Source organism: Equus quagga, chromosome 15 (assembly GCF_021613505.1).
Source record: "Equus quagga isolate Etosha38 chromosome 15, UCLA_HA_Equagga_1.0, whole genome shotgun sequence".
In the NCBI taxonomy this organism is placed as follows: domain Eukaryota; kingdom Metazoa; phylum Chordata; class Mammalia; order Perissodactyla; family Equidae; genus Equus; species Equus quagga.
Genome location: NC_060281.1, coordinates 81142519 through 81154970, shown reverse-complemented (window position 1 = coordinate 81154970; position 12452 = coordinate 81142519). Strand labels below are relative to the sequence as shown.

The window sequence follows — 12452 nt, the reverse complement described above, 5'->3', positions numbered from 1 at the left end:
GAGGGTTTTCTCACTGCCCTTGTAAAGGAGCTGGTCACAGGATGCACCATGTTTTAGGAACATGTGTCTTAATCACCCTACATGATGATTTAACTGTATTTCTAGGAGAGTGGCGTTACTTTGGAAATAAAGATCAGTTTCCCTGTCTGTAAAATGGGCACAATAAACATCCACCTTCCCGGCTGGCTTTGCAGATGGAGAGGATTCATGAACAGCCCTGTGCCTGGCACACAGTAGGCTTTCAGTAAATGCTGGTTCCCTCTACCCTTTCCACTTGAGCTCTGTCCAGGGAGTCATCTTATTCAAATGACCCAGTCCCCTCTCCAGAGTTACTATAGCTCTGGGCGACTCTGAGTGTCACACACACAGGCCAGTCTTGGTGGGCTCTGTCTTATTTCTTCTTTCTGCAAAACAGGTGATGAAGATGATCATGACCTTGAACGTGCAGGAAAGTGGCCGGGTGAAGTATGTCAAGCGCCCAGGGGCCGTGCTGGAAGCGGGCTGTGTGGTGGCCAGGCTGGAGCTCGACGACCCTTCTAAAGTGCACCCGGTATGTAGCCAGCACCTGGCACAGCTACCCCGGCTGGCTCACATGTGCTCCTGGCACGTCCCAGGGCAGCAGCCTGTCCTTGGGACCAGCAGAGGCTGTGCCAGAGTGTCTGTCTTGTGGCCCTGAACTCAGAGTCCAGGGGGATCAGCAATTTCGGTTCTTGTTAATGAGTTGTTCAGCGTTGGTTGAGCTTTCCATTAGACTGTGAGTACTGAGGTCGATGACTGCCTTCTTCTGTTCATCGTTGTGTCCTTGGTGTCTAGCACAGTGCTCAGGGCACAGAGGATGCTCAGAGGAAAACAGGTCTTAGAGATGGAAGAATGAATGTTTACACCCTCCTAAGTCAGCCATGCATACGGAGAGGTAGCCAGCCATCCAAGCTTCTATTGTTTTCTCTACAATGATTAGTACATATGCTCAGAAAAATGCTAGAGAAGCATTTTTCTTAAAAGATCACTGTGTCTTCCTCTAGACTGTTCATTCTGTTTGTTTTCTTCTCATTCTTTTCCTTATTCTCTTTAGCGGGTTCCCAAAGCTAGGAACTGGGTCTTTTTAGATCACTGGGAAGGTCTCTGTGCCTGCACTGTGACTTCATTCAGTAGACATTTTCTTGGCTGCATTCGTGAGACAGGGCCCGGCCCCCAGGCCCCGCGGGTTCATATATGCCCGTGAGAAAGACATGCAGATGAGCGCTGTGATTCAGCTCGATAAGTGTAGTAAGGAGGACTGCCCTTGGCCCCTGGCTCTAGGGGCCCAGATGGGAAGCTGGCATCAGATTGTGGAGAAGGAAGGCCTGCAGTTAATCTTGAGGGGCGAGGGCAGCCTGCAGGGTGGGCGGGTGGAGGGGGCGGAAAGCTGAGGGGTCCAGGCCAGCCAGACAGCTCTTCGCAAACGTCCTGGGTCCCAGCGCCTCACATGTGGCAGGCATGCAGTGGAAATTTGTGGAATGTGTTAATAGATGAACGGGCACATTAAGTCAGTGTTGCCCCTTTGGGGAGCTTTTTATTTTTCGGTCCTCTAAGACTAAATGTATATGATTTATAAAAACCAAGAGCATTGAGGGGCCGGCCTGGTGGCTCAGTGGTTAAGTGCGCATGTTCCACTTCTCAGCGGCCCAGGGTTCGCCGGTTCAGATCCCGGGTGCGGACATGGCACCACGTGGCAAGCCATGCTGTGGTAGGCGTCCCACATATAAAGTAGAGGAAGATGGGCATGGATGTCAGCTCAGGGCCTCGGTCTTCCTCAGCAAAATGAGGAGGATTGGCAGCAGCAGTTAGCTCAGGGCTGATCTTCCTAAAAATAAATAAATAAATAAAAATAAAAAACATAAAAATCAAGAGCATTTGTATAAGGATGTCATAAATTTTCATCCTGCTAGGTGTTTATCTTTGGGATTCAATAGAGACTGAAAATAGGGAGATCATTTTGATTAGAAAGCAAAAAAAACCAACCTACCCTTCTCCAAAATTCTTGGAGAACCTAACAATTCACTATGACGTTTGCAAAGGGCATGATTTGGAAAATCTGCATCGAGGTGTGAATTTAGCGATTTTGACTTTCCAGGGTGATGTTTTCTTCTGGTTGTTCTCGGGCTTCGTGCTGACTGTGTTGTGAATGTTGTGAATTGGGGGATCTGCCTTGGCCCTTGGCTCGTCTTGTCTCCTCCGGGAGGCCACAGTGTCCTTGACCTCCGGTTCCTGTCGTGTCTCCTCAGGCCGAGCCGTTCACAGGGGAGCTCCCCTCCCAGCAAACTCTGCCCATCCTCGGAGAGAAACTGCACCAGGTTTTCCACAACGTCCTAGAAAACCTGACCAACGTCATGAGCGGCTACTGTCTGCCTGAGCCTATTTTTAGCATAAAGGTACATCGTCTGCGCGAAGGGTAACTGTCTTCTACACACGTGTGTAAGTCGGTGTGAAGAGCCAGAAGGCTTTACTCCATGAGAGCAGAGGTCTTTCTGAAGTAAGGGATGAGAAAATGGTTAGTCCTGTGTGGCTTGTAGAAAGGACCTATTCTCAGGGAACTCCTCCATTTGGTTGTAGACGTCGGCGTATCATTTCTCTCTGATTATAAACTGTTGTAGAAGTTACGTTGGTTTTTGGTGATTCGGCTCAGCTCAACCTGAGAATATTCGAGTAGCAGGTTAAGGATGGAGTCCCTGTGGGTCTGCCCTCTTAAAGAGACAGTGAGGAAGGCGTGGTTCAGACACACAACTCAGTTCCTCATTCACCATCCCAGGTAGAGAAGTAAGTCCGCAAATTTGCAGACCTCCGTGAAAGGCCCATGATGCTAAAGCCAACATCAGTAGCGATAAAACTGTGCTGTACCACCTTCCATCTCAGAATGGCCGATCTGGGCGATGGTGGTGGTGATGGTGGTAATAGTGATGGCTGGCCCTTGTCTGATACATACGGTGTGCCAGCTACTTCTCTAAGCACTTACAATTTATTAAGTCGTTTAATCCTCCCAATAACCTCTGAGGTAGGAACTGTTATTATTTCCATTTTATAGGTGAGGAAACTGAGGCACAGAGAAGCTAAGAAATGTACCCTGTTTCACCCATGAAGAGGCAAAGATGGGATTTGAACCCTGGGCCTGTGACTTCAGAGTCCGTGCTCTTCCACCCATGCCACTGCCTAATTGTGATTGCTCTCTTTGCAACATTAGTCTTTGTACCTGCCGGTGCATGCATCATTTCATTTTAAATCTCACGACCACCCTATGGGCTTGGCACCATTACCCTCCTCATTCAAAGACCATCAACATTTCAGCTGCCAGAGCAGTGTGGTGCAGCTGTTGAGAGTCTCTGGAGGGAATTGGCCTGAGTTTGCCTCCTGGCTTTGCTTCATACTTGCTGGGTGATCTTGGGTAACTTAATTAACCTCTCTGTGTTTCAGTTTCCTCAGCTGTAAAACGAGAATAATGATTATACCTACTTTCTAAGGGTGTTTTGGGGGATCAAATGAGAATGTGCAGATAAAGGTCTTAGAACAGCATGTGGCATGAAGCAAGTTCCCACCAACGTCAGCTCTTCACATGGCCTAGGTTATACTCCCGCACCACCCGGCTCTCTGCGTGCATGGAGAGGGGAGTGGGGGCCCTCCTGGGGGGGTGCAGGTGGGTATACCACTTGTGGTCACAGGGCCATGTCACTCTGGACAGTTCCAGAGGCTGCTGGGTCTAGATCTTTGGCAACTTGAGTGCATGGGCCTGGGTGGGTTGAGTGCATTGGGCACCGCGTGGTGGGGGGCGGCGCCCACACCCCTGCAGGGCCTCTGGCCGATGCTGTGGTCTCCACCACAGCTGAAGGAGTGGGTGCAGAAGCTCATGATGACCCTCCGGCACCCAACGCTGCCGCTGCTGGAGCTGCAGGACATCATGACCAGCGTGTCGGGCCGCATCCCTGTCCCCGTGGAGAAGTTGGTCCGCAGGGTGATGGCCCAGTATGCCAGCAACATCACCTCGGTGCTGTGCCAGTTCCCCAGCCAGCAGGTATGTGCCGCACCCCCCGCTGTCCCGCCCCCCGCTGCTCTTGCCAGGCCAGGTGCCTCCTTGGGAACTCAGCGCCTGGGCCGTCTCCACCTCTGGGCTCTGATGGAGATGGGTTTCATGACACCCACTTACAGCTGAGATGTCGGGGCAGAGAATTTTCTTTCAAGCCTTCTCTGCAGGCTCCCAGCGTCTTCCCCAGAAGAACAGTTGTTGAGATGCACATCGACAGTTATTAGGCCTCACTCCATAAAACTTGGGTTCAGAATAGGAGTAAGCAGTGGGTATAGAATGAGCGTTTTCAGAAAGTACTCTGGCTGAAATAATTAGAGGAAAAGGTGAGTTTTTCTTAGTTTGTGGCTTTGATTCCCTCCCTGTGGTTTTTGTAAAGAAATGATCTTGGCGCCTTACGTATATATAATATTTTTAAGAATGGAAATATTCCATGGTAGTATGAAGTATCCGTAATAATTCTATGTTGGCCTCATTTTAGTTTTTGGGGGGGAGGGGATTGCTTTTGTCAAGCATTTTAAAGGTAATTCACATTTGGAAGAGCCCCGTCTGCCCATTTATCTTCCTGGCCTCGGTCTGAGTAGAAGGGCTGCCTGCCATTGTCCTTCCCCCCGTGATTCGGGGGGGCTAGAGGTCAGCGGAGGTCAGCTCATTCCCAGAGTATTCTTCTGCCATAAAAAGTGCCCGCCCGGTGGCCCAGCGGTTAAGCTTCTTGGAGGCCCAGGGTTTGCTGGTTCGGATCCCGGGTGCGGACCTGGCACCGCTTGTCAAGCCATGCTGTGGTAGGCGTCTCACATAGAAAGTAGAGGAAGATGGGCATGGATCTTAGCTCAGGGCCAGTCTTCCTCAGCAAAAAGAGGAGGATTGGCAGCAGTTAGCTCAGGGCTAATCTTCCTCAAAAAAAAAAAAAAAGGTAGTGAAATGCTGATCGATGCCACCATGAACCTTGAGAACATTCTGCGAAGTGGAAGAAACCAGTCAACAAGAACCACGTGATGAAGGATCCCATTTTTATGAAGTGTCCAGAATCGGTCAGCCACGGAGAAAGGAAGTGGATTAGTGGTTGCAGGGGACTGAGGGAAGGGGGAATGTGGAGTGGCTGCTAACAGTTACAGGGTTTTTCTGGGGGAGATAAAAATGCTCTCAAATTAGATAGTGGTGATGGCTGCACAACTCTGTGAATATACTAAAAGCCACCGAATTAATTGTATACTTTAAAAGGGGGGGAATATTATGGTATGGGAATTATAGCTCAACTAAAAAATAGCAAAAACAAAACTCTAAAGGACCCCATATTGAGAAAAGTACGTTTGGACCTTGTAGGAATTTGTCATTGAGGTAGGTTTATTCTTTAGAAGAATTTTTGTTGCCAGGAACAATATGCTGATAACATTACGTCTAATTATAAAAACAGGACCCCTCCCCGCCCAGCACCCTCATTGTCCCTGCGTTTGGAAATCCCCTTCTCCTCTTTCCCCAGACCAGTCATGTCTGTGGAGAGGAACAATGAGAGTGTGTGTGCGTCTTTGTGGAATTGCTGTCATTCTGAGCTCTTGAATTCCTCGAGTGACACGTTGAGTGGGAGGGACAGAGCTGTTTCTGGGTGGCCAGAGGGCTTTGGGGCTGGAAGTTTCCGTTTTCCAATGAGCCTTGGATGAGATGTCTGCCGGAGCCCGTGGTGGGTCCTTCCGGTGACTTCTGTGTGGCGACCGGATTGTGTGGCTGTGAGTGGCCAGACCTGTCCTGTGTTCCTGTCCAGATCGCCACCATCCTGGACTGCCACGCGGCCACCCTGCAGCGGAAGGCCGACCGGGAGGTCTTTTTCATGAACACCCAGAGCATCGTGCAGCTGATCCAGAGGTGAATCCGGGGCCTTCCGTGGGGTGTGGTTGTCACTCTGAGTTGTCCCAGGGCTTGCACCAGGCTGGTGCTCTGGGGCTTTCTTAAGGGCAGGCTCCAACTGGGGCCAGTGCATGGGGTCTGAAGGCCCTGATTACGGTCCTGGCACAGCCACTCCTAATAGCAGAACCCACGGCAAGGCAATTCTGTGAATCTCAGTTTGCAAAAGGGAAATACAAACACCTCCCGCATGCTAAGTCATTCTGAGTTACGAGAGGATTAATTTTTGTAAAGCACTGATGCGTAGCAATTACTTGTGGTAGCTTTGATTATGACACAATGAGGTGAAATAGCTTTATATGTCATAAAAAACTGTACAAATGCTCATTGTGGTTTTTGGGGACCATTGCAAAGGAGAGTTGATGAAGCATTTATATTTTATTTTATATAGCTATTGAGCAAGGAAAGCTATTCTGATGATAAAAAGAACTGCTATTTTTTGTGAAAACTACATAGCCAAAAAGCTTTGCTTGTAAAGACAAGTGGAAGCTCTCAGACTCAAACAAATTAATTCAGCGCATGTTTACCACATGCCAGAAACGATCAGAGGTGCAGAGCATGTACGGTGGCGGGAGACGGCCCTTCGTTTCAGGGAGCTCCCCGGCTCGCAGGACTCATGCTGACAATCCAGGACCGCAGCTGAGGAAGGAGAATTCAGTGTGGATTCCCCAGGGAGAGAAAGTTTTGTGGTTTTTTCCCCAAACTGTCTTTATGTATTGGATGGTTAATTGAAAATTTTTGTTCTCAAGCATGCATGCGAGGCTGACCCCTTTCCGCATCCCAACTCTGTAAGTGCTTTTCCTTCTCTCTGGAGACAGGCAGCTGCCATGCAAAGGCTCCGGCTTGACCTCTCCTTCGATGCGTGACCTTGGGCAAGTCACTGCTCAGTTTGGCCTACAGAGTTAGCGCAAATGACTCAACTCACACGTCCCCCCCAGGTCTAAGGATTAGAGGGGTGCATCCTCCAGATACTTTATTCCTGTTTTCCGTCTTGAAATCCCAGAAGCCCTGGCTGTGGCTATTCAGGCTCACCGGGGAGTGGAGTTAGTTGTTAAGGTGGCGTTCCCTTCCTCTCCAGGTACCGCAGCGGGACCCGCGGCTATATGAAGACCGTGGTGTTGGATCTCCTGCGAAGATATTTACACGTCGAGCACCATTTCCAACAAGGCAAGAGTAGCCGCTGGCACTTGATGACAAGGCCACAGGGCAGGAGGGGCCCCCAAGCCTTACCCGCATGCGGCCTTTTGTCTCCCTCCAGCCCACTACGACAAGTGTGTCATAAACCTCAGGGAGCGGCTGAAGCCAGACATGTCACAGGTGCTGGACTGCATCTTCTCCCACGCGCAGGTGGCCAAGAAGAACCAGCTGGTGATCATGTTGATCGTAAGCAGGAAAGCGTGCCCTGTACCCAGAGCAGGAGACTTTTTCTGGAAAGGGCCAGAGAGTAAATATTTTAGGTTTTGCCAGTCCTATGGTCTCTGTCCTGACCTCGCAACACTGCCCTGCCATGTTCAGTGTAAGCGAGTGGGCGTGCCTGTGTCCTGATAAAACTTTGTTTCCAAACCAGGCAGCCGGTGGGTGGGGTTTGTCAGCCCCTGGCGGAGATCATGACCAACACTCACAAAGCACCTACTGTGTGCCAGGCATTCTTGACATGCTTTGGGCAAGGCACCTTGCCTCCCTGAGTCTCAGTGTCCTCATCTGTAAGATGAGGATCATGACAGTAACTCCTCAGAGGGTTGGGGGAATTGGGGAAATGAATGTAAATGGTCTAGCTGCTGACCTGGCACATGGTGAGTTCCTGTTAATCACTGGCTATTAATAGCGATGCAGGCAGGGACCTAGAGGTATTTCTTTTCTGAGCTGGTATTATGAGCATGTTTGGGGTAGTCGGATGGGTGATTGAATGAATGAGTGAATGAGTGAGTGAGTAGGGGCACACAGTGGAAAGTAGTCAAGGGTGTGTATATCAGGCTGTGTCAGAAGTGGAGCTGCTGTCAGGTTTGTTGGGGCGTTTGCACCCCCGGTCGAGGGTGAGCGCTGGCGTGTTTCCTTCTCCCGGAGAAAAGCCACTGGATTCTGATTTTGTCCCCCGAAGGACGAGCTCTGTGGCCCAGACCCGTCCCTGTCCGAGGAGCTGACCGCCATCCTCAATGAGCTCACTCAGCTGAGCAAGAGCGAGCACTGCAAAGTGGCCCTCAGAGCCAGACAGGTAGGCTCGCGAGGGGGGCAGTCCCCCCAGGGCACGGCGGTTGCAGGGTGCTGTCCTCCCCGCCATGCTCCGTCCCACATCCGACCCGCAGGCCGGGCCCTTGGCTTCTCCCCTGTGAGGCGGCTCACCCCAGCCCCCCATCCCCTCCCCCTGAAGGTCCTGATTGCCTCCCACCTGCCCTCCTACGAGCTGAGGCACAACCAGGTGGAGTCCATTTTCCTGTCTGCCATTGACATGTACGGCCACCAGTTCTGCCCGGAGAACCTCAAGGTGAGGCCGTCACCTTCCGTCCACCTTCCACGGAGCACACACAGTGGCCCAAGTGGGGCCGCGGGGGGGTGGGTTCCCATGCTGGCACTCGGGTGCAGGCCACAGGGTCGGGTGCAGACACCAGTCAGTTAGTCCAGTGTGGCCGGGGCTGCCCAGTGGGGCCTTGGGTGGAGGCCCAGTCCTGTAGGATGGACAGAGCGTCAGGCAGAGAGACTCGCCCTGGAGGTGCAAGTTTAGCAATTCAGGTGTGATGGCAAGGCTTCTCTGGAAGCTGCGACCACTGGCATGGCTGAGTCATGGCTTCATCTTCCCAGGCTCCCACCCCCGACTCTGGCTCCTTTACAAGCTTCCAGGTACCCCGTCTGGTCTGCGTCTGAAACCGGGAGCCCTGGGTGCAGTCGTCCCAGAGCTGCGGCCACTCTCAGATCTTCAGGGCCTGCAGCACTGGCAGGGTTTCACGAGAACACCACCACCGGCTTCTCCCTGCTCCAGCCCTCACCCCACGCTCATCTGACTTATTTAAAACTTGTAGACCTTTACTTTTCCTTTTTTTCCCTTTCCATTTTCTGTAGAAATTAATACTTTCGGAAACAACCATTTTTGACGTCCTGCCCACTTTCTTCTATCATGCTAACAAAATCGTTTGCATGGCGTCCTTGGAGGTAAGTAGCGGAGAGGCCCCCGTAACAGCACCAGTCCCGCACATGCCAGTTCTAGCATCCACTGCCCAAACGCCACGTGCCTGATCCGGGACCTTGCAACATAATCTTGGGCCTTGCAAACATAATCTTATTCTCTCCACAAGGTGGGTACCGTTATTATAGCCATCTTACAGAGAAGGGAACGGCTCAGAGAGGTGAAGCAACTTGCTCAAGGTCACACAGCTAGGAGGTGGCAGAACCAGGATTCACCCTACATCTGCCATAGTCCAAATTCCTGCTGGTAACTCCTGCTGTCTCGTGTGCCGTTCCAACCTCAGCCAGACAGGGCACAGTTGAATACTAACTCCCAAGAGCTGAGTCCGAGGCACCTGGTCCAAACTTCCCAACTCACCTGTGATAGATACCTTTGAACTTGGAACTAGAAGAGCTGGAAGGAGCCTACATGTGATTCAAGGTGACTTCCCTGTGCGACAGGGCAGAGAAGGGCATGACCAGCTGCGAAACCTGGCTTAGAGCTGGTCTTCTTCCTCCCGCTCCGGTCTTCCTGAATTCGGGGGTTGGGAGGGGTTTTGTGCGTTTCAGGACATCGCAGTGTTTCATCTGCTCTTTCAGAATCCTCTCGAGGAGATAGGGGTGACGTCCTGTGTTTTCAACGTGGCTCTCTTCCCCTGGTGTTTTTTTTCTCATTTCTTCTCCCTCTGACCTTGGACCAGGTCACCCATGCTGATGCTGGGAGGTTGACTGGGTTTCCATGGAGACCGTTTTGGGCTTGTGAGCGTATAACAGTCTTCTGGGCCCACAGTTTTTACCCCCTCTGTGGTTTCACCTCTCAGAATCTGTCTTAGGTTCCACTCTTTGTTTCCAGCGAGACCCAATACAGCTCTTTAGTAATTACTTTCTTTTTCTCTCTCTCCAATTTTCAGCGCTATTTATTGAGACCTTCTGTGTGCCAGGCTCTAGGACGCAGCAGAGAGCAACCATAGTGTCTGCCCTAGTGGAGCTTCTCTCTGGCTCGGGAGACACACACACTCAGTATTTCTTTAATTACACGTGCGATAGGGCTGCAGCGGGAAAATACAGGCCATGGTGTGAATTGGACAGCAGGATTTAACCTTACCGGGAGGGTTCAGCTCAGGCTGTGCTGGGAAGGTGATAGGAAAGCATATGAAGAGCAAGTAGGAATTGATGGGAGGGAGATGCAGAGAGTTTCCAGTCAGTGGGAGCAACATACACAAAGCTGTGTGACCTCTGGCAAGTTGCTTTCCTTCTCTGGACTTTTACATCCTCCTGCTTTAGTAGGAGCAATGAAACCTACCTTACAGGATGATTTGGAGATAATTGAGTAAGCACCTGAAGTAAATATTGATCACTGTTGCTCCCCATCGTCCAAACACCTGTCCCATTTGGGGGTGGGAGGTCTTACGGCAGCCGGAAAGCAGCATCTCACCTTCCTCACTTTTTGAAGTGCTGAATCTCATTTATTTCTATGAGAGATTTTTCTCGGATGCTTTACACATTCCGTCACTCTGTTTGGCAGATCTTTTGAACATAGTCCAACCTTTTCTTCACGACTCAAGATGAGCCTTGTGAACATAACATCTTTCCTTGACCTCTTGAGACGGGTAGAGTTTGTGCCTGCTCTAAATGTGTCTGCAGCCCCCAGGACTGCCCCCAGGTTCAATGATTCGCTAGGAAGACTCCCAGGGCTCAGCATATAGTTGTGCTCATGGCTGCCATTTGTTACAGTGAAAGCACTTAGAGCCCAGTCAGCAGAGGGAAAAGGCACATGGGGGACATCCAGAGGAACTGGGTGCCAGCTTCCCGGGGTCTTCCAGGCACTTGTAATTCCTCGAGCAGTGAGTTGCGACAACACACACAAAATTTTGTCTACCAGGGAGGCCGGCCCAGTGGCTCAGCAGTTAAGTTTGCATGTTCCACTTCTTGGCAGCCCGGGGTTCGCCGGTTCGGATCCCGGGTGCTGACGTGGCACCACTTGGCACACCATGCTGTGGTAGGCGTCCCACATACAAAGTAGAGGAAGATGGGCATAGATGTTAGCTCAGGGCCAGGCTTCCTCAGCAAAAAGAGGAGGATTGGCAGCAGTTAGCGCAGGCCTAATCTTCCTCAAAAAAAAAAAAAAAAAAATTTGTCTACCAGGAAAGTTCCTTAGAGACTGAGCATTCAAGGCTTTTATTGGGGGCTGGTCACACAGGCCCCCTCTGCCTAGAAGGTACCCAGATTCTAAACTCCCAGAAAGAAAGCACATGTTCCACCTAAATCTTATCGTTTGCACAGCTTAGCATGGTGAACCATTCTCATCAGGGATAAAAGAGTTGGGAACCCTCCCCAAATCCAGTCCCAGATGCCAGCCAAGGGCCAGCCTCGTAAGCAGGACTTTCAGAGGATGGCGGTTAGGGCTGCTGTGCTAACCCCTGCTGCACTGCCCTCATGTGCCCTCTTCAGTCACAAAGCTTCCAGTGCTCGAACCTGACAATCGTGCTGTCCAGGATGGCAGCCACTGGCCACGTGTGGCTAGTGAGCACTTGCCATGTGCCTCGTCTGAGTTGAGCTCTGCTCTCAATGTAAAATACACACCGAATTCCAAAGGCTAAGTTTGGAGGAAGAATTTAAAATATCGCAATAATTTCTTACATTGATTACACGTTGAAATGATAATATTTTCAATATCGGGAATGAAATGAAATATATTGTTAAAATTATTACCTGTTGCCTTTAAGTGGCTACTGGAGAACTTAAAATTAATTTAAAATTATCTACGTGACTCATGTTTCATTTCTATAAGACAGCGCTACTCTAGAGCAGGAGTTGGCCAACAGCCGCCTCTGGGCCACATCTGGCCCCCAGCCTGTGTTTGCCAATAAAGTTTTATTGGAACACAGCCATGCCCAATCATTTACACGTTGTCTGTGGCTGCTTCCATGCTACAGCAGCAGAAGTGAGTAGTTGCGATAGAGATAATATCTTTGCAGAGAAGGTAACATCCTGAAATGGGAGCAGAATTTGCTCTCAACTACTGCCTTGAGGTGACTTAGAGATGGTTTCTCCAGCTTGACGGTTCTGTTTGAGGGCGCTCTGTGCGGCCCTCAGAGAGTGTCTGCTCTGCTTCTTCGTCAGGTTTACGTGCGGAGGGCCTACATTGCCTATGAGTTAAACAGCCTGCAGCACCGGCAGCTCCCGGACGGCACCTGCGTGGTGGAATTCCAGTTCATGCTGCCCTCCTCCCACCCAAACCGGTATGGAGAGGGGCACCCGGGGGTGGGTGGTATTTCTTTTCTCTTTAACCACTGTCTCCTGTCTCTGGAGGGAGCCAGCAAGTGGGTGTGCGAACACTGCTGGG

General features: G+C 50.8%; 1 protein-coding gene across 7 annotated transcripts in view; it reads left to right on the top strand.

Moving 5' to 3' along the window:
- ACACB (acetyl-CoA carboxylase beta) overlaps positions 1–12452 on the top strand; it is a 100638-nt gene that overhangs the window by 53249 nt on the left and 34937 nt on the right. For all 7 annotated transcript variants that reach the window (XM_046638707.1, XM_046638706.1, XM_046638709.1 and 4 more), the window contains 10 exons: positions 416–550; positions 2265–2411; positions 3854–4042; positions 5811–5911; positions 7029–7117; positions 7209–7333; positions 8049–8162; positions 8319–8432; positions 9005–9094; positions 12230–12348. In XM_046638707.1, coding sequence (XP_046494663.1) covers positions 416–550; positions 2265–2411; positions 3854–4042; positions 5811–5911; positions 7029–7117; positions 7209–7333; positions 8049–8162; positions 8319–8432; positions 9005–9094; positions 12230–12348 — 1223 coding nt within the window. The remainder of the gene's footprint in view (positions 1–415; positions 551–2264; positions 2412–3853; positions 4043–5810; positions 5912–7028; positions 7118–7208; positions 7334–8048; positions 8163–8318; positions 8433–9004; positions 9095–12229; positions 12349–12452) is intronic.